General features: G+C 44.0%; 1 protein-coding gene across 1 annotated transcript in view; it reads right to left on the bottom strand.

The window, feature by feature from the left end:
• Nucleotides 1–2,034: 2,034 nt before the first annotated feature.
• The window catches only part of LOC119649915 (prolactin-releasing peptide receptor), a 214,270-nt gene continuing 196,265 nt past the window's right edge, over nucleotides 2,035–20,039 (bottom strand). Inside the window, exons 7-10 of the mRNA XM_038052317.1 lie at nucleotides 12,697–12,818; nucleotides 12,408–12,634; nucleotides 11,949–12,140; nucleotides 2,035–3,013 (exon numbers count right to left, since the gene is read on the bottom strand). Of these exons, the coding sequence (XP_037908245.1) occupies nucleotides 2,279–3,013; nucleotides 11,949–12,140; nucleotides 12,408–12,634; nucleotides 12,697–12,818 (1,276 nt within the window). The 3' untranslated portion in view covers nucleotides 2,035–2,278. The remainder of the gene's footprint in view (nucleotides 3,014–11,948; nucleotides 12,141–12,407; nucleotides 12,635–12,696; nucleotides 12,819–20,039) is intronic.

Raw genomic sequence — 20,039 nt, forward strand, 5'->3', positions numbered from 1 at the left:
TCATAGATTGATAGGCAGCTTTAAGCTGCGTTCTGCGCACCTGCCGCCGGAGCTCTCAACAAGTTCAGTTTTTTGATGTCGAGAACATGCACATGCTATTATAGTACACATCTTTACTTTGTCGGCAAAGATCAGGTGATACCAGCAAATTTCAGGACTCGGTGAGGCCGCCGACGCACGACTACTCGATAGCCCATTTCGGTTGATGAACCGCGAACAAGTTCGACAACCACCTCCCGAATGCTTCTACTGTTGCCGCTAGCTCAGAGACGGTAGTCATGATGGTTGCCACCATTTGCTGAAGCTCCGAAATTTGGGACGTAGTCTCCCGTGACACTTCACTGACTACAGCCCGCGCTTGCACCTCGTGGATTTTGTCAACGGTGTTCCACCTCCAAAGATCTAGAGACCGCACAGACCAAGATGGTTCGGATGCTCTTCGAGGGTTGCTGAAACCATAGAGACTTCAGAATATCAACCCCGACCTTATCGCCGTTCAACTGCATCATCTCACGCAGCAGTTAGCTTGATGAGCTCCGTTAGCAAGTGATTCAGCTTTACTGACTCACTTAACGACAGTCACTTGCCCCTCAACTTCGTGCAGAAACACTCTTCGAGCACGTAAGCGACTCCTTTGCGTGATTAAATCGCGTTATGTTTGTAGTAATGCCCGTGAGCGCGAACTCCGCCTCCAACTGGCGGAATCAGATCTCTAAATCACGCCACCAAAAGGGTTGCACCCGTACTACCATTGTGACAGTGGAGGAGGGGGGGAGCTCTTGAATGACCGGCAGGAGTCCCTCCGATGTACTTGTAGCTCGCGTATTGGCTCCTGAAAAGGGTTTGCAGTTTATTAATGGCCGACTTTTCGGATTTGGGGTTCCGATTTCCTTCCTCGCTGAATTATGCACTTCTATTCTTTTATAAGCATCAAAACTGGTCGAAAGTCGACATCAAATCCGTTTCAAGGCGAATGCAGGTTGAAAAACGGCAACCAAAGAAATGTGGGAATGACTGGTAAGGGACTGAGACGCTGGTCAGAATAGCTTCATTTCTCATTCCTCAACAAGTCGCAACCACTTTTGTTTTATTGAGAAAAGCGGGAATTGCGTGGGGGAGTATTCCTGAAATTTTTATCGGGGTCACCAATTTTAGTAAATTAATTTATTCTTCTTTTTCTTCAGCCTTTGTCCCGTTGACAAGCGGGGTCGGCTCGTCGTGATCGGTTTTGCCATTTGGCTCGATTGTGAAAGGAGGTGGGATGGATAGTTTAATTAATTAATTCAATTCAAATTGACCGGTGTGGTCAGCGACTTGCTGCAGAATGTCAAAAGACCGGTTCCTATACCGACCTCATGGCTTTCATCCTGATACTGACAAGAAGGCGAGTTGTTCAGGTGGGTGTGTTCTGGGTTGCTTAGCCGTGGTGAGTTGTGCTGCGATTTTGGTGTGGAGCTCCGTCGTATTTCCGCTAAGTCGATCACACACCGCAGCGCCTCCACAAAAAGGTGAATTCCCTTGCATGCAGTGTGTAGCACCATTCTATGTTGACTTTAAGGGGGGTGTTCATGAAAATGGGGGTGTAAAATTTTATTCAGCGAATATAGTCATATGGGGTATCAAATAAAAGGTCTCGATTAGCATTTTTCGAAGCAGAGATTAGTTTTGACATTTCTTGTAAAGGAAGAGAGCGTGGTGGTCCCTGTCAATTATTTGGAGAATCCATTCTCAGAAACTACCCAACCTAAAATCTGAAGAAAATCGTGGTGGTATCTAGGGCTGACCTCGATATGCTTTACCACACGAGACAATGTTTTGGAGTCGACATGGCCTACACGCATATATCGATTACCATTGTCAAAAACAAATAGGCACCTCCTTTTAACCCGTCAACACACATACTCACCATTCAAATCCATCCCCCCACGGAGATAAAAAGTGAAATGATTTTAATAGCCCGCCCAAAGGATAATTCCTGGAAATAGACTTCTGTTCTCAATTGCACTCTTTCCTCAATTTTTATCGTGACTTTATTGAGTTTTTGGCGAGTACATTTACATGTTGTCCTTAAATCTAAAAATAATACTGACAGAGAAATAAAACCTTAATAAGTTACCTTAACTAGATTTGAGGCGCAAAAGTACGAATATACAAATCACTTTCCATTCAATTTGTGCTTAGAAATTTCGACTACCAATTGTAAGGATATATTTGTTACCTAGCTTTTTACAATAAATTACATATAATTAGAAGCCTAGCATCAGTAGTAAATCACAGATCACATATTATTAAATGTCACGCTAGATTTGGAGTCACGAGTCCTTGAGGAGCGCGTCGCCTCCCTCCTCAGTACACAGTATTCGTTCATTTCGCGAGGACTGTTTACACTCGGCTGATTCGTGTGTCTTCTGGGAAACCTGAAAAACCTGAACCTGTCCCCGGTCGTTCCCCGGGCATTCTCCCTTTTGTTTCGCAGGATACTGGTCCCATTGCGGGCTCCAGTTCGAAGAATCGTTCTCGCTTGCGTGCCGTTCTGCTTCAGCATACACTGCTTCTCGTATATAGTCTGATTCCACTCATCCACCCCAATAGGGTTACAGATGCAGTCTCTCGCCAGAACGGTTGAGGGGACCTCATGCTCCCGTCTGCCTTCCGGGACGTCCCCGTTAACGTGTAGCAGATCCTGATCGGCCCATGACATCATTTTGTCGCCGTTGCATAAAAGTCGATTGTTGTTCATCACACTGGCGCTCCTTTGATTGTCCATGTCCGCCGTAATCACGTTGTATCCTTCCGCTGCGGCCGGGGCTGCTGCAGCCATTTTTGCATTGGCCGAGTTCCGCTGTTGCAATATCAACGCATTGTTCCTGTAGCGATTCGACGAGTTGGTATAGTTGGAACGAATTGAGCTAGCTCGCGTGTAAACGGACATTGTTCGGTCCGCGGCATCCTGCCCGCTAAAGCGACAAAAGCAAAAGGAAAATCGACGATTTAGCTCACGTTTGAATTTTTCCTGGAAATAGTCGGAAAAAAGCAAAGGAAAAACAAAAAGTACAGTAAAATGAATTAGGTTCTATTCAAACGAATATCGAATTCGAAATGAAAAATAAAAGTCCTCAATGGGAAATTGTTTCGTGTTAGCTTGAAATGGAATATAAACGATTGTTTCACAATTTTCGGGACTTTCCCATCCCAGGTGGGGCGAAAACTTTAAATGGATTTAAACCCTGAACTGCCGGTCGGTATCAAATATAAATTACAAAATTCCAACTGTCACAAAAATATATGAAACGAAGGATCCAGATTTGAGAAGGGGACGAAAAACAAATATTGAATATTGCATTTTGCAGGAGCCCGTAAAATGGACACATTGCTTACTATCGGACACGTTATAGTCCTTGATGGTTTGCTCCAACTAGGAGGCAAGATATGAGCTAAAGAAGAGAAAATAGGTGAGAAATGATTTAATTTGCCAGAGTTTTGCATTAATGTGTGTATTCTGTTCATTTTGTTCTTCTCCTCCCACTACGATCCCTGCAAGCGTCATACACTAAATTTCAAGTCTGAGGACGATTCTGAATATTCCTGTCAGTTTTATAACATAATCACTCGGGTCAGACGTCAGACATTTGCCTCGAAGTGATTTTATCGACTAGACAGGAATGTTGCCTCCTACAGTGAAGCGAAGGATATGAAATTCTGTCAGCAAAGAATTTGGCTATATTGAAAATGATTTTTAAGCGTTGTGAAAATCGATAGCCGTCGCAAGTCCTTTTTCTGATCCCGGAGTGCAACATTCCACTTTCTATTTTTATCAAACCCAAAAGTGATTTCTTCATCGTATCCTGTGCGGTAATTCAATCGCAATGTCAATGTTATTAGCAGGCTGAAGCCGAGGTAAAATCAAACCGAAGGATCTTAAACTGAATAAGTCATATCTGAGGAGCTTAGTGGCTCTGTCAGGTAATATCCGTTGAAGCGACGAGTTTCGGAATCATACGAACAAAATGCTATTATCGAATATTTTTGGTTGAACATAATTTCAATCCACTGAGATTTCTGTCAGTTTTTACTCCCAGCTTCCCTCTCTCCTGAGTCATTAAGTATTCTATCAAGTCGGTGAAATTGGGCCAGACAAAAGTTTATTAAGCTGATTTCGGAAGCATAGGAAATGACATGATTAACGTTCTTGAAAAGGATTATGGAATCCTTAGCATTGTAAGATTACGATTTTTTTTATAGTAGATAGTATTGTGTAATTTTTTTGCTTGAATATTTTCTGAAAATAATATTTGGTGTTCTGGACATTTTGACTCCCCTCCCTACCAGATTTCTCCGGGCTGTGGCAAACGTAATGTCAATTTCAGAAAGGAATACTCCAAACATCTGAGTATTCATCTTACTGGCTGTAGTACACGAATATTTAGGAAGTAATTAGCACCAACTTAGGGTCTCTTAGCGCCTACACTTCTGAGAATAGTCGGACCCCATACCACGCACAGACGGGTCCATCAGGCGAAGGTATATCTCCTCAATACTGATAACCAGGTGACTACAACCAAGATGGAACAAGTTGGGGAATCAGGCAGTGGAGCCAGGCTCAATATTTACCTAGGAATGATCTAGAAATGGAAAAGGTCTTAACAAGGCTCAAGGTTGAACTTAGCCTTTAACAACAGAACCGGAGAAAAGGAGGGCAGCGGAGAACAACTCACAAGAGGAAGGTAGGAGATCTGGGGTAGGTCAGGGCCAAAGGTAGAAGCCAGGAAGCTTGGTGTTAGTTAGGCTAGTGCAGAGAGCTTCTGGACCCCTCAGTCGGTCACAATAAGAGTCAACCTACAAGGTTGTTGAGAGTCTTTAGATGGGGGGATCGGTTGCTTAGATCCCATGAGACAATTAACGCCGTAAACACTTCACCAACTGTAGATCCAGTAGCATTCTGGTACATGTGCACAAGAGTAAACGGAGGAAAGATGTTCGGAGAGGACATCGGTTGAACAGTCTACCGAGATGTTCGAAAGAACCGTGAAGATCATAGAAGCCGAAAGGGAAGAATCGAGCAGAGAAGTAGACCTTCTGCCCATTGGGAAGGAGAAGTTAAACAACTTTCATCTTTATTTTCTAGGGTTTATGATAAACAGCGAGATACAGGGAGGTGTCCAGTCAGAGGAACAGGACAATATTTCGATATTGAAGAAGAACTTCAAGCACTAATGGAGCAAATAGCCAATGCTAAGATAGCCCAGGGAAACCTCCACAAGGCAGAAGCTGTATTTATAGTAATAGCAAGGGTACTTTCCAAGAACAAGTGTTAATTCAAAAACTTTGGGCGAACCGTGGGCGGGTTCATAGTCTGAGAAAAGGAAGCAAAGCAGTCGTGACATCAGACTACTTCCCAAAATACGACACCCAATTCGCATAGGAATTAGTCGTTAAACTAGTGAAGTCTTATGAGAGGAAGGCGCTACCACTTATTTTTGGTTGAAACACCCATTATGAGATCGGGAAAAACAGCGATACCAGGTGAGTATCTTCTTGAATTTATCATTACCAATAGGTTAGAATAGGGAACATGCTAACATTCGTGACCATCGTCAGGCAAACAGAGATGGACATGGTCCAAGGGAATACTCTTATAAATTGCTTGGTCAAGGATTGAATGGTGTCGTATGAACCACCTCCAGACTCCATTGCAGTTCAGACAATCACGTGAGGTATCCAATTTACTGGCATTGCGAGTATCCTCCATGACCGGCGTGAAAATAGATGAGATTATAACTTATCTCCCCATTTTTCTCGCCCGTCACTCCCTGATGATAGGGATAAACCTGTTTGTCCAACGACCCATTTTTAGTGGTCCCATCGCTGTTGCCATATAGTAATAGATGTCTCCCTTTTAGCTTTTTTACTGGATGGACTTTATGTTATTATTATTATTGTTACATTTGTCATGGCGTCTACCATGATATCAGTCGGCACCAATCCCGGGATGACGAACGACCGAAGGTCCGGAAGGCAGAACATACCTTTAGAGCAGTTCTTCTGTAGACCGCACTTAATTTATGTGCAATACACAAAATATTAAGCGCTTTTCCCCGAACTGGCACTACTACATACAGCAAGATGGAACTTACCATCCCAGCAACAAGTAGCCATCAGTTTTGCGGCGGATTTCCTACATTCAGCATCTTTTTTGTCACCCACCACCGTAACCTCCTCCAAAACTGGAAGATTAAGTATCACTGAACATGATTCCACAAAAGTGGGTCCAGTTCGGAGCCCTGTTGACACCCGCAGAGATAATATTGCAAAGAACCATCATCAGCGTCACACCAGAGGGTCCATTCTCGCATGCAGCTGTCCACCATTCGTCGCTAGGGACTTTGTGTACGGTCCCAATGAGTCGAATTGTTGTTGCAGGACGAACTGTCGAACTCGGCATGTTGATGCGACGGGTAAGCGGATGGATGACTACTCATGGTTTCAACCTCGCACTGAAAAAAACCGAAGAAGTCATCCTGACTAAGAAGAGAATTCCGACCCTGCGTCCCATATCGTTCGGCGAGTCGATAATCGAGTCAAAATCAGCGATGAAGTACCTCGGGTTGACTCTTGACTCAAAGATGAGCTTTTCTGAGCAAATCCAAGCAGCAGCGAACAAGGCTGCGGCTGGAGTTTCGGCGTTAAGTAGGCTAATGGCAAACATTGGGGGTCCTACGTCTAGTAGGCGACGTCTCCTGATGAGCTCAACGCAGTCTATCCTGCTCTACGGCGCAGAGATATGGGCTGGCGCTATTAAAAAGGAGGTATATCGTAAACGCCTCGCGCAAGTACAGAGACGGGGAGCTTTACGGGTGGCGTCTGCATACCGCACTGTCTCTGAATCGGCCGTGATGGTAATCGCGGGAGTTATTCCCGTAGCCCTTGCTAGAGAGCGTCAGGTCATAAACAAGCGCAAGGGAGGTGGTTACTTGCGAAGAACGGCAACACACTCTAGACGAGTGGCAGCTCTCTTGGCAAAATGAAACTAGAGGCAGATGGACTGCGCGGCTCATCGGCAACTTAGATGTATCCACCGTGTCCCGTAAGGAACTATGTTAGGAGGTAATTCAACTCTCAATGCTTCCAATCAGCCCAAATTTCAAAACACGGGATCAGTGTATGGGTCTAGCGGTCCTTTCCAGAATTATCCCACCGTTTCTGCCTTCCCGGAAGCCCACAGTCACTTTAGGTGGATTCGCCCTCCATCTCCGGTGATAATAGTATGCCTTATTCGCTAGAAAATCCAAGGGAATCAACCTCGCGATGGCACACACTGTTTCACTGGATACTGTCCTATTGCACACTTAGCGCGATGGGCCGGTATGACGAGCTTAGCCTTCCCGGGTTCACTGTGTTATTCAGTGCACAAGCAAAAACAGGAACCGCGTATAGCAGGATGAATTCTTCTTATCTTCCGCCAGGTTTAGTTTCACCAATTGGACCTATGCATTGATAGCATGAGTGGCTTTACTTACATAAAGTTCCACGTCCTGGGGCTGTTTCCCCAACTACTACCATTAAAGTCGTCTGCAAAACCAAACCTTTGGTACGTAAAGGCTGAGCACTCCGTCATACATTATGTTCAACAGCAGGAGCCCCAGTACGCAGACTTGGAGAATACCCGTTGTCACAATATATTCCTTCGGCCCGTTGTCTGTCTCGTATCAAAGAGGTTATCTGAGAGGTAACTCTCGATTGCTATTGCATCACCAGTGGACCGTACTCTGCGAATTTCATACGGCGTTCCGATAGATTACTCGCTAGCTCGATGAACGAAAACAGCCTGTTGTATATCACTTTCTCCAACATATTCCCCATAGTGTCTAAAAGATAGATAGGGCGATATGAAGAGGGTGCGCCAGGTCGTTTTTAGCTCTTTGGTAACAGAACCAATCTCTGCCTTTTTCATATAGCGGGGAATAATCCTTCCAACATGCACGATTCAAATGTGCTTATGGACCTTCCAGGATAGATTTTAGAAGCCAACTTCAGGGCTCTGTTCGGAATTCCATCCAACTCTGGAGCCTTATTATCCCCAATTCGTGCACAAATCTCTCGAAGTTCCTTCTCAGTCAATCGGGGATTGAGAAGACGTCCTGTTGTACCGCTGGCTGAGGTCCGCTTTCATCCTGTTGCGGAAAAAGGACTCCGGTTATTTTGAACAGGAGTCGCGGGCACGTCACTTGGGGTGATTTTTGTTCACGAATCTTGTTCATTACAAACTTGCAGGCAGCCCCCCATGGGTTCGTATTTATCTCTACACACAACTGCTTGCAGCAATTCCGCTTTCTTTTCCGTATAGCCTTTTTAAGGCTACTTCGAAGATCACGGTATTCTTTCTCTGACTGTCAATGTTCTGGCTTTCCCCTTGTCTTTTGCCAAAGCCTCCTCACTCGCAGACAGGATGCTTTCAACAGCGGGATTTGTTGGTTCCACCAGTAGTTTGATTCCCTCTGTGGTGGAACTTCGATCTCGGCATTGTAGAGTCACATGCCTCAGTTACCAGCCAACATAACTTGCTCACTTTTCCCAGCACTGTTCCCTCCTTGTAAAGCCGCCTGTAAAATGTTTTCCTCGAACGCTCCTATTTTTTCTACTTCTGTTGCTCATTCGACCGTCGCTCCCCCGTTTCTGATCTCGAGAAAAATGGCCTGGTGGTCACTGTAGGTGTGGTGGTCAGTCACCCGCCAGACCATCCCTCGAGCCATCAAGGCACTGAGGTAGGTCAGATCGTTGATTGAGTCTAATCCTCTGCCTCGGATGGTGGACACGCATTCAACATTGGCTAGTAAGATAGGTCCAGCTCCCCAAAAGGGTCCAAGCAGGATTGGGTACCTGGTGTTCGTGACTCGTTACAGCTTTTCCGTGAATTGCATCTTCGACCGCAACAGTAAAGAATTTAATTTCATCAACGGTTGATCTGGCTGTTAAAGGTTAGTATAGATCCCAAGGCGAAAAGTGAATTGGTACTCATGATCGAGCATAAAACCTAGGAAATGCCTATTGAATCAACACCAACAGCTCTACTACCAAACCCTATCTCCACTTCCACGTGGTGGTAGCTGGGAACTCTTTCTTAACGAAAAGCTGCAAACGAGGAAAGATGAAGGGGAGTCTCCCGCGCCTAAAAACGGTGCAAATTATACCAACTGGTCCCCTGGTGGTTAGGACTGACAACCCTACATGGAAAATCAAAGTTACGAAGCCACGGAAGGAGCCTCAAGCAGGATGGATTTCAAAACGATGAACCCGGCAGCGACAACACAGACCGAATACTGCTGAGCAGCTAGTCGGTACGCTGTCCCAATATAAGGCTGATGTAGCAGCGTTGCAAGAGATGCGTTGGACAGGGACCGCTTTCCTGGAGAAGAGCCACTACACCATATATTATAGCAGCCATCCAGTAAACCATGTGTTTCGAGTAGCTTTCTTAGTCAGGCAAACAATGAAACATGCGTTATCAGTTTTGAAAAGGCTATGCCCTCTGCGTTTGTGAGGCGAATTTAGAAATATAACCCTCATAAACCTTCATGTCCCACAGAGGAGACTGATAGCAATATTCCATTGCATCGCTTGGCGGCGTAAAGGGCCAACATTCTCGGAATGCATCTTCTGGTGGAGCGTATACTTCAGTCAGAAGACAAATGGCAGGAACTAGTGTCATTCGTGACTAATGTGCCAAAGAGCCTTGTATAGCGGAGAGGAAAAGGCGAGCAAACAACCATGCAGGAATGACAGTTTAATTGCTAACCAGCCCTGTAAAGTAATATTGAACGACAGTTCCGCGGGGTGAGGGGTTGAAGGATGCACGGGTGTGGTCTAGTAGGTAGGCACGTAGGGAGTGGTTTAGTAGGTACGTCCGCAAATCATGCAATTAAGCGGTTTCTGTTGATGTCTTTGAAAGATTCTACATCCTGGCCTGGACAAAAAAAAACAAATGTGCTCGCAACCGCGTGGGCGTACATCAATGCACTGAATCATATACACGGCACTGACATCATCCCTTATGCGCGAAATTTTGGCCGCGCAATTCCCGCCGCATTCGAACATGTGCAAGACTTTTTCGTCTCCATAAAATTTGAAAGAATGTGCTGGGATTTGAATCTCCTGTTCATAGTCTTCTTGTTCAGAGGACGCATGGATTGCAGTGAATAAGTCTAGAGGCGTAGGCACTGAAGAAGGGAATAATCCCATAATCATCGGGGCCGTAAAACGATATCCGATGATGAGAACAATTTTGAAGGTTAAATGACGTTTTACTGGTCTTGCTTGTCTTGTGAGGTAGCGTCTGAAAACAAATTCTGTTGGCTAGCGACCCGAGCAAGGATGTGATTGATCGGGTGAGGCCAGATTCGGAACTCAACGCACCACTTTGCTGAAATCCGAAAAAAGGAGAATTTAGTTTATTTATACAATATAAAAAGGATTGTCTCCCTAAACTACGCGATTTTCGGTGGTTAACTGCTCATGGTAGGTGAGCTGCTCAAAATTGGCAATGACGGCTAGAGGAATGGGGTTTGTTATATGCGTAGTGGAAGCCGGAGGCGTAAAGGTGGCGATTGTTATAGCTGGCGTCAGTAAATCCAAATGCCTGAATTTGAAGCAAGAGACAAACTATCATTAGAGGGAATACTAACGCTGTTTTAGCGGATTATTTGGTCGACCAATGGATAATTTCATGAACAAAAAGGTAAAAAAGGGTCCTGCAAACCTCTCAGATGGATAAGATACTAGGTACTGAAAATGATAGAAGCTCCACTAGGAAGGGCAGAGAAGAGATGGTACTAGTAAAGATAAAGATAAATTGCCTTAAGAAGATGGGTAATACCCTGGACAGGTTCTACTGGTTTGCTTAACGAATCGCAACGTCAATCACTACTCCAACGTAGCGGTTCCGACAATGAGATCATGGACGAACTGGGTTTGACGTTCGAAAACGTAGCAAATGCAGAGTGAGCATAGACACCCAAGGTGATCCTTATGCTGAAATTATGTAAAAAGCGAAGGAAGACCGTTCACTAGGTATGGACAGCAATGGCATAACAATCACGAGAACTCCTCTTGGAGATCCAGAAGACGCAGGAAGATATTCTTTCTGTCATTACCAGAAAGGTATATTCTCAGGAAAGGAAGTCGCGGTGGGAAACTGACACTGAGGAAGGACAAACTGGAGTAGAGAGATAGCGATGTTTAACCCAATCTGACTAAGGTACCTGAAACTCTGTGACATGCCGTATCTTGCATAAGCAAGTAGAAAGCAGAGAATATAAAAAAAGCCTTGTTGACGCTAGACTTTGCGCTTGCCAATATTGGTATACCTTCGGTAAAGGGAGGATAGGCTCATTGGTCAATATAACTTTTGTGAACAAAAGAATCTCGTGATGTCCAAACAGGCCATTTGCATAGCATGTGATGTAACGACGGAAGAGGTTAAATGCGCAGGCAGACTGGGTTTCATGGGGCTAGCTCCAAAGATGCGGCTGCTAGAGAAAATCCGGTGAAAACGCTTAAACAATGGTGATGACGAACCTAGCTGAATAATGGGCATATAAAAGCCATACGTGTAAGTGAATCAAAGCAGGCATTCTACTCTTATCGCTTCCAGAAAAAATTACATCCAAAAAATGAATCGAAATAGCCTCATAACCTGGTGATTTTTACTACCTTCTCCAGATTCGAAAAAGATTTTAATTGCACCCAACAACAATAAATGACCGATAAACGTGTGTTCATTATTGCACAAATAAGTTCTTCGTTTATTTAAGATAACAAAGCTAACCTGAACCGAATAAAAAGTTTTTCGCCCCAGCAAGTTATAAAACTCAATTCTAAATCGATAAACAAATATATTTTTCGAATTCGATAAAAAGTTGGTTGTGATAAAGATACCTGAACCAGATACTTACATTATAAATTCCGTAGATAAATGGGTTGTAGCAGCTATTGCTCATGGCGAGCCAGTCGCAGAAGAACCAAATTATGTTAATGTAAATATACTCGTTGATTTCGGGCCAGGTTACGTGGATAATATTATAGGTTTGCAGCGGGAGCCAGCAGATTCCAAACACAACCACGACGATAATCAGCATCTTGATAACCTGAATTGCCAAGAACAGATTAATGTATAAATTGCGTCTGAAGATCCTCGCGAGATCCAGCAAAGTGGGTCTTGTAAATAAATTCCGAATAGACATTGCAGCCAGACTAATCACGTAAATATTCACCGAACGTAAGAGGACTTTTTTTATTTATTCTGTCCCCAAGTCCGGTGGATATTAGCATATTAGTATGACTGCAAAATATCTTCCAAAAAAAATCCTCTCAAAATTCAAGTCTAAGCGAAATAAAGGTATTTTTCAAGTCACCTTTTTCTTATTTTTCAACAGAGTCAGATCACGTGCGTCCTGGGCATTGCCTGGAGTCCTGGATCCCCAGAGCCTTAGGGACATCTGGATGTAGACGAAGCTTATAATGCAAAATGGTATGATGTACTGCACGACAACTAGGTAATATCGATAGGCTTGAATCTCGTTCTTGGTGAGATTGCTGTACTCACAAAAGGGCCGGGTGAAGTTTGCCGTTACATTATCTCCTGGAATTCGAATAAGATATTTCGCATGCATAAACAACACTTTATTATATTCACCAACTTACGTCGAATTTCCTCGGTGATTGTTTGAACACGAAGAGCTATAGCCATCGGTATGGCGAAGGATATCGATGCGAGCCATATTGCCAGGATGATACCTTTCGAGACGAATTTCGTTGGACGCGCTCTGAAATGGAATGTGGTTTTTTTTTGCATTTGAAATGAAAAATTTCGATAGGAAGGATATGGAAATTTTATTCTAATGCAACATGTGGGGAAGGAAAAATGTTTTAGGAATTAAAAAGTAGCAGCTTCGTTTTCATCTCCACTTGAAGTAGGGGTTAGATTCGTATTGACGTTTCATGCCTCCCTTAATTCCTTATAAGAAATATTTTAATTTGCATATTGCTGTTGCCTGCTATGGGCAACTGAATGGATGGTGGAGGCTTGACCAACCATCTATCCATTCATGGTTGGCGGTGATGGAACAAAGATGGTGATACATGGACTGACAACATGGACTGCGAAAAAAGCACAGAACTTTCTCAGCAGCTGTCTCTTTGAAAAATTTGTTAAAAATGTCGAAGATTGAATTAAAGCAAAGTCGTGGAACTTGACACTTTCGAGCTAGGCTGGAAGATCCGCAGTTCCATAGTTTTGGATGGGTAACTACATAGGGTCCCGCTTAATTGCTGCTTATTTACTAGGACGAAAAATTCGTTAAGCTTGATTCACCCAAATAAGCTTTAGTTGTAGTCCTGTACTTCCCCTCCATATTTGCCTTGGTCCACTATTGGCTAAGTTACTGAACATAAATACTTTCAAGAGAAATTGGTTTTGTTAAACCATCACCTTCGTAGTAAATACCACCTTATTGTGGTGGGGTAGCCTATAGCAGTGTATTATTATGCCAAAAGTATCCAAAAACTGACGAAGTGACCTAAGGACTATAATCTACCCACGATGTTAAGCAATCATGCCACGCCCAAGGAGCGAATTTTGTAAGCTTTACCGAGTTCCTGTTACCTCACGGGGATCGATGAAAAGCTTACTTTTTGGAGGCTACGGCGCAGTCAGGTAGAAAAGAAAATACGGGTTATAACCGGACCTTTTACAGCATTACTACTTACTTTCAGAAATGTAAGGAGAAAGACATGGCAGAAAAACCATATCCATATCTCTCCGCGGAAAGCAGGAAAACTAATGCTATGGATGCAAATAGTTTGATACCGGTAAACGGGTCCCTATTGGCCGGATACTATGTACTTTGGGAAAGTTTCTGGCGAATTGCACTTAAAATAGCGAAAATAGCGTTTTTCCGCTTCGGGAGCGAAGAGATAGGCGTAGACTACTAGGTGTGGCGATATTCAGAGAAATTAGACGCAAGGATAGCGAGAAACTTCGTAGAAGATGGGGACCAGCTGGTAGCTGATGATGATGAAACCAGCAAGAGATATCTCCAGCAAGAAATGCCTTTTATAGAAACATAAGGCATATGCGCAGGCAGCAGCCTCGTTCCTGGTCATGCTGCCATGAGGCTTCCCTTTTTCCTTTCTGTGAAGAAAAACGCTGGAGTCTGAACGAACGTCAATTTTTAATAAAGAAGGTTTTCACAAAAGGTTCCCCATTTGGAGGGCACTGTCCAGCCTATGTTAAAGTGGCTTCATCAGGCATATTCGCCGCTAAGTTCCGGCAGCCGACCAAGGTGTGCAGGACGTTGCTCATTGGCCCTAGAAGGAAACAAAGCCACATTATCTTAATTTTTAATAAACAAGACCCGGACATACATAGATCTCGGCCAAGAAAAGTATATCGGCGCTTAGTGTTTCAAGTGGAACAAAGGAGTGTGCAGAGCACAAACAGGATACTGTAGGAGGACAAGGAGACAAGTTGTTTAATTTCATCAGTTAAGCGGATGTGACTGAGACCAGAATAAAGATATAGAAATTTCCAGCGCGCATTCAAGAGACTTGTAGAAACTTTGAAAGACACTATTTTAGACCTGTCAAGAGTTGCCACAAATCCGCGTTAGGAGCGACCTCAGTTAGCAAATAGGGGTATATCTTTTGAGAGTAAATATATGGTCATGCACTTCCTTCTCAAACTGTGCGTGGCAAAGTGTTTGCTTATCCCTGGTGCGCGGGCTAAAATAGAAGGAGGCGCTCAGATTCACCGAGTACGACAGGTACTTCAGGACCAAAAGAAAGACCCACCCAGGAGAAGCTCGCCAACTCTGAAATCCGCATCGATGCCAATGATTGTGGAAGGTCAGCGAAAGTCAATGAACGCCAAAGGTGGAGGACCACAAGAAAGGAATTTTGCGGTCGGGACTTATGGAGAACAAAGCCCTGATTCGAAGGATTTACCCTTGACATAGCTTGGTACAAAAAGAGTTGAGGAATAACGCAAGGGGCTGAAGTCCCTTATAGGCTTTTGCCCAGTTGAGTGTAGTTCTGGCCATCGGAAATGATATAAATATCTTTTAGAAAGGGGGGATTTGTTTCGATCGTAGACGTGATCATTGGCACCTGTGCTGGTGCGTGGTACATCTTGGCGCGTTGGCAAGTACTATACCCATAGCAATTACCAAATAATTAAGGAATTAAGGAGAGTGTTCTGCAGGCTGATCTGCAAAAGCATTGGACGAGCAAAGCTTCATAGAGGTGTTGTTCAACGAACCGACTAGAATAGCCTCTCAGAAAGAGGTCCCCATGTGCCATAATGCATCGTCAAAACATGTAATGTGTCTATGCCTAGAAGATGCACATTCTTGGCCTGTTCAGACCAGCCCTTGACCAGCCTGTCTTTGAACCAGATGAACAGCTCAAAGAGCGGTAGGCGAGATCAGTAGCGAAAGAGTATGCATATGATAAAGCCCACAAAAAAAAACTCTAGCTCGCCATTCAGCGAAGCAAGAGGGAATGCCTCAAGAAGCTTTGTTTGGAAGCGGATATTAATCCATGGGAGAACGCCTGTAGAATTGTGATGGGACGACACAGAGGCCGCTCCTCCACGCAGATCACTGACACTTTTTAGAGATCCTTGAATGTGACGTCAATTCCAGTAGTAAACATGAAGGGGAGTGTTGTACACTTTCAGCAGAATAGACAACAACAAATCTTTAGGCCTAAACAGCATACCGAACAGAGCTCTTAACTATGATATTCAGACCGGATATGATCCTGAGTTATTCGAAGCGTGCATGTCCGAATGGATATTTCCTGCCAGGAGGAAGCGGCGAAAGTTTATACTGTTGCCTAAAGCTGCTAAACCCGCAAGTGAACCATCCTCTGGGGGGAAAATATCATAGTGGGTAATCTAGAATAGATTGCTCCCGGTGGTTAAGACCCAAGGAAGCCTCTCAGATCGGCAATATGGGTGCAGACGATATGATGCCAATCTGAAGTCAATCTTTCTTTCATGGACACGAAGAACACCAATTTGCCCAATTGTCAAAACTACGAGGAAATTTCCGAAGACCCAGACCACGTATTTTTGCACTGTCCGACATTTAAGGACGGAAAGTGGAACCTAAAAGAAACTTCAGCTAAGGCGCAGATACCATATACAGTATGGTGAGGAGAGCTCAATGATAGCATCGATCCAAGGTAAACTGCAGGGAGGTGACACGGTTATGAACGTCGCGCACGAAAAAAGCAGACCTTACTAAAGTGAGTTAACTCCGCCGCGTGACATTATGTCTCAAGGTAGCTCTACGGGGCATGTGGTCTATGTCTATAGCTCTTGAATGGTCAAGCTGTACTCTCTTAGAAACCTAGATGGACCTTTCAGAAATTTCTGACTAGATCTAGTGCATACTTATGAAGTACATAATCTGGGGAAACAGTTGACTGAATTGGAAATAAGGGAATAAGTAATTTTTGAAAATTTTTTTACGTCAAACTCTTGCAAGAGTAGCTGAGATAGGAATAGGAATTTATCACGTGACTGACTTCAGATTGCAAGGCTCACCACCTGCAAACAATCGAAGCAGATTTGGTATTTACATGATGAGGCTGGAGAGATTTCGGGTCAGGGGCGCACAGGATTATGGCGCTTTACACGCCAGGCCCGACATACTCTACAATTTCCAGCCTTAGCATACTCTATAATTTACATTGCCAATATTGGAGAGTGGGGTGAAAAACTATGGAGGTAATCATCATCAATGGCCCAACAACTGATATCCCGCCTAGGGCGGCCTTAGGAGGGAACTCCAGGCATCCCGGTTTTGCGCCGAGGTCCACCAATTTGACATCCCTGAAGGCTGTCTGGAGCCCAGGCCTACGGCATTGCTCCATCCCAAGTAGGGTCTTCTTTTTCTACCATAAACCAGTTCCTATTCTGGGCTGAACCAACAAGCAACATCAAACCGCGCTGGTCAAACACGAAGAAGAATAAGGATAGGAGAATACAATTTTGAGACCGTTGACAATCTCTACTATCTAGGGTCGAAAATCACAACCGACAACAGCTACGATGATGAAATCCGCGCACTGTTGTTGTCAGCCAACAGAGCCTGAAGTAGGCTCTGTTGGCAGTTCCGCTCGAAACGTCTCACCATAGGGTCAAAGCTCTTACTGTACAAGACTATGACCTTGCCAGTCCTCATGTATTCCTCGGAAACTTGAGTTCTTAGCAAGAAAAATTGCGAACTCTTGGCCGCGTTCGAGAGAAGAATCCTCTGAAGAATTTTTGGCCCCCTACATGAGGATGGACGATTCCGTAGCCTACATAATAACGAAATCTATGAGCGATACCATGACCGCCCGGTTGTGGATAAAATCCGGCTCAATAGGTTACGGTGGGCGGGTCACTTAATCCGTATGGATGAGGATGATCCAGCCCGGAAAGTCTATAAGGGCAATATCTATGATAGAAAAAAAAGACGAGGCAGACCTTGCCTAAGATGGATCGATGGCGTAGTTCAGGACGCCGGACAGCTTTTAAGGATATCGAATTGGTGGACTTCGGCGCAAAACCGGGATGTCTGGAGTTCCTTATTAAGGCAGGCCTAGACCGGATATCGGTTGTTGCGCCGTTGATGATGATGAAAATATGATGAAAGCTATTAGATTCATCTAAAATAGATCAGAAGAGGAAGAAGTAAATATTGCCGAAAAGGGAACTAAAAGTATAGAAGCACATAAGCATGTGCCCGAAGTACGAGCGTCGACAATCGAAACCAAATCAAAGGGAACCAAAAATGGTTGACAAAGTTTGCTCATAAACGGCAAACAGACTAAGAAGAGAGCAAATATATTGAATTAGCGCAGTCACTAGCAAGGGCAATGTATCATATCTGGAGATATTGAAAAAAGTCAAAGCTGATCACCACGTAAAAGATCAAAGTGGAGGTGTCACAGAAAGGTCCTAAGGATCCAGAAAGGCGAACTCATGTTTTAGCTGAACAAATCCAACTTGAGCGAAACTAATGGTTTTCGCGCCCAAGTTAAGAAATCACTTGGGCCCATCTGCAGCACAAAGATCTCAACGAAGTGTCATCTAAAGGAGAAATCGGCATTGCCTTGAAAGAATAAATTCAAGTTGGATGAACTTGCCGAGGAGTCTATTGTCAATTTGCGAAAAGCCATTGGCAGCACTCATATGACTACAATGCGACTACAAGTGGAAGTAGCTCCAGAAATTGTTGTCGGCCGGAGAAGTTCAAATTAATTAGGTTGCCTGTACTAAGAGAAAGACTTCGTTAAAGAGATGTTTCAAGGATCTCATATTTGGATACTTCCCAGCGTCATTAATCGACAAGACCAAGAAAAAAGTGTGGGTAGAAAGCTCATATTAAAAAGAGTGCCATAAGGGCCTCACATGCTTATTGTGTAAAGAAAAGCAGGTTGAGGTAATACATATACATATTACCGGAATTTAGGAAACGATTGACTGCGTTGAAAAAATGACGTTTCTTCAAATAAAACTGAATCACTGCAGAGTCTATGAGGATTTCCTTAGGCAGGCCACTTATGAATCTCATGAGTGATAAGAATGAAGCAGCCATCATAAGTGATCCCTATAGAAACCGTGACAGTGGTGTGTGGGTCACAACCTCGGCTCGCTGTTAGGCAACCTTTTTCTCGATGCAAGAGCAGAATGAAACAATTAGCGGCTTTTGCCCAATTTGTGCATGATTTTGGCCAACGAAATTGATGAGCAACTTCTTGAAAGAGGGGTCTTCTTCATTCATAGACCTGACATTTGTCAACCCTCCAGTAGTACATAGTAGGTCCCTGCAAGTGAGCGACGACCACACCTACAGCGATCAACAGGCAATTACCTTCAAACTGTGGAGAGACTAATACAGCAGGCGAAACAGCATACCCAAAGCCGAGTAGAACCTTTGGGTGCTCTGTAAAAGTGGTGGACGAGCAAACCTTCAAATAGAGGTATGACTAAACTAACCTTCTAGGGCATGTATCCGCACAGAAAGGGCTTTCCATGCGACCCATTGCACCGTCCAGTGCTTACATATATTTCATTGCTATTGTCGATAGGTATTTAGCAGAAATAAGGCTTTATTATAACACTAATGGCGGACCCCAGGAGTACATATCCTTCGCGGGTGTCCCAAAGGCCTTTGCACTGAGCTCGTTGCTGTGGAACATCATGTACAATGATGTGTTTAATTCTCCGGTTCCGGAGGAAACCACGCCGATGATGTAGCATTGGTTGTGGTAAGGCATCGATAGAATGCTAGGTTATACTCATGCAAAAAAATCAGGGTTCGCGAGCGTCGCAATGACCCTTCCGGAGGGAAAAATGAAAGTGCTCCCCATTAACAAGTGCCGGAAATGAAATAACGCCCGCATTCGAATTAGCGGGCCGACCATCAAATAGTTTGGAGTGATGGTAGAATCTGCTTCTGACAATGCATCCACTGTTGTAAGAATTATGCCAAACGTGGAGGAAGGGGGGCTACCTAGGTGTACTTGTAGGCTATTTATTGCCAGGAGGCCAATTTGAACAAGAGCATTTCAATATCAGGCAATACCCATAAATTGAGTGCAGTCTACAGGACAGCCTTAAGGGTGTGTCTCAGTTGAGCCAGTATTCGTCATCTAGGGAATAATGGGGATTAACTTATTGCCAGTTGAGGTGACGAACATATACAATTTGAAATCAATCTCTATTTTCTCGTAGACGAAGAACTCCAATTTTCTAAATTGTCCGAACTTGATTGATTAAATTGTACAGAAGAAAATTGGTAATTTTTGGAAACTTTTCTACTCCAAGCTGTAACACTCCAAGAACGGTGGGTACGTGGGATAGGAATCTATCCCGAGTGCGACTGACTTCAGATCGCAAGGCTCACTACCTGTAAACAATTGAAGAAGATTTGGCGTTTACATTATGAGGCTGGAGAGATTTGTGACGCTTTACACGCCGGGTTCGACAT

The sequence above is a fragment of the Hermetia illucens genome, chromosome 2, assembly GCF_905115235.1.
Source record: "Hermetia illucens chromosome 2, iHerIll2.2.curated.20191125, whole genome shotgun sequence".
Lineage (NCBI taxonomy): Eukaryota > Metazoa > Arthropoda > Insecta > Diptera > Stratiomyidae > Hermetia > Hermetia illucens.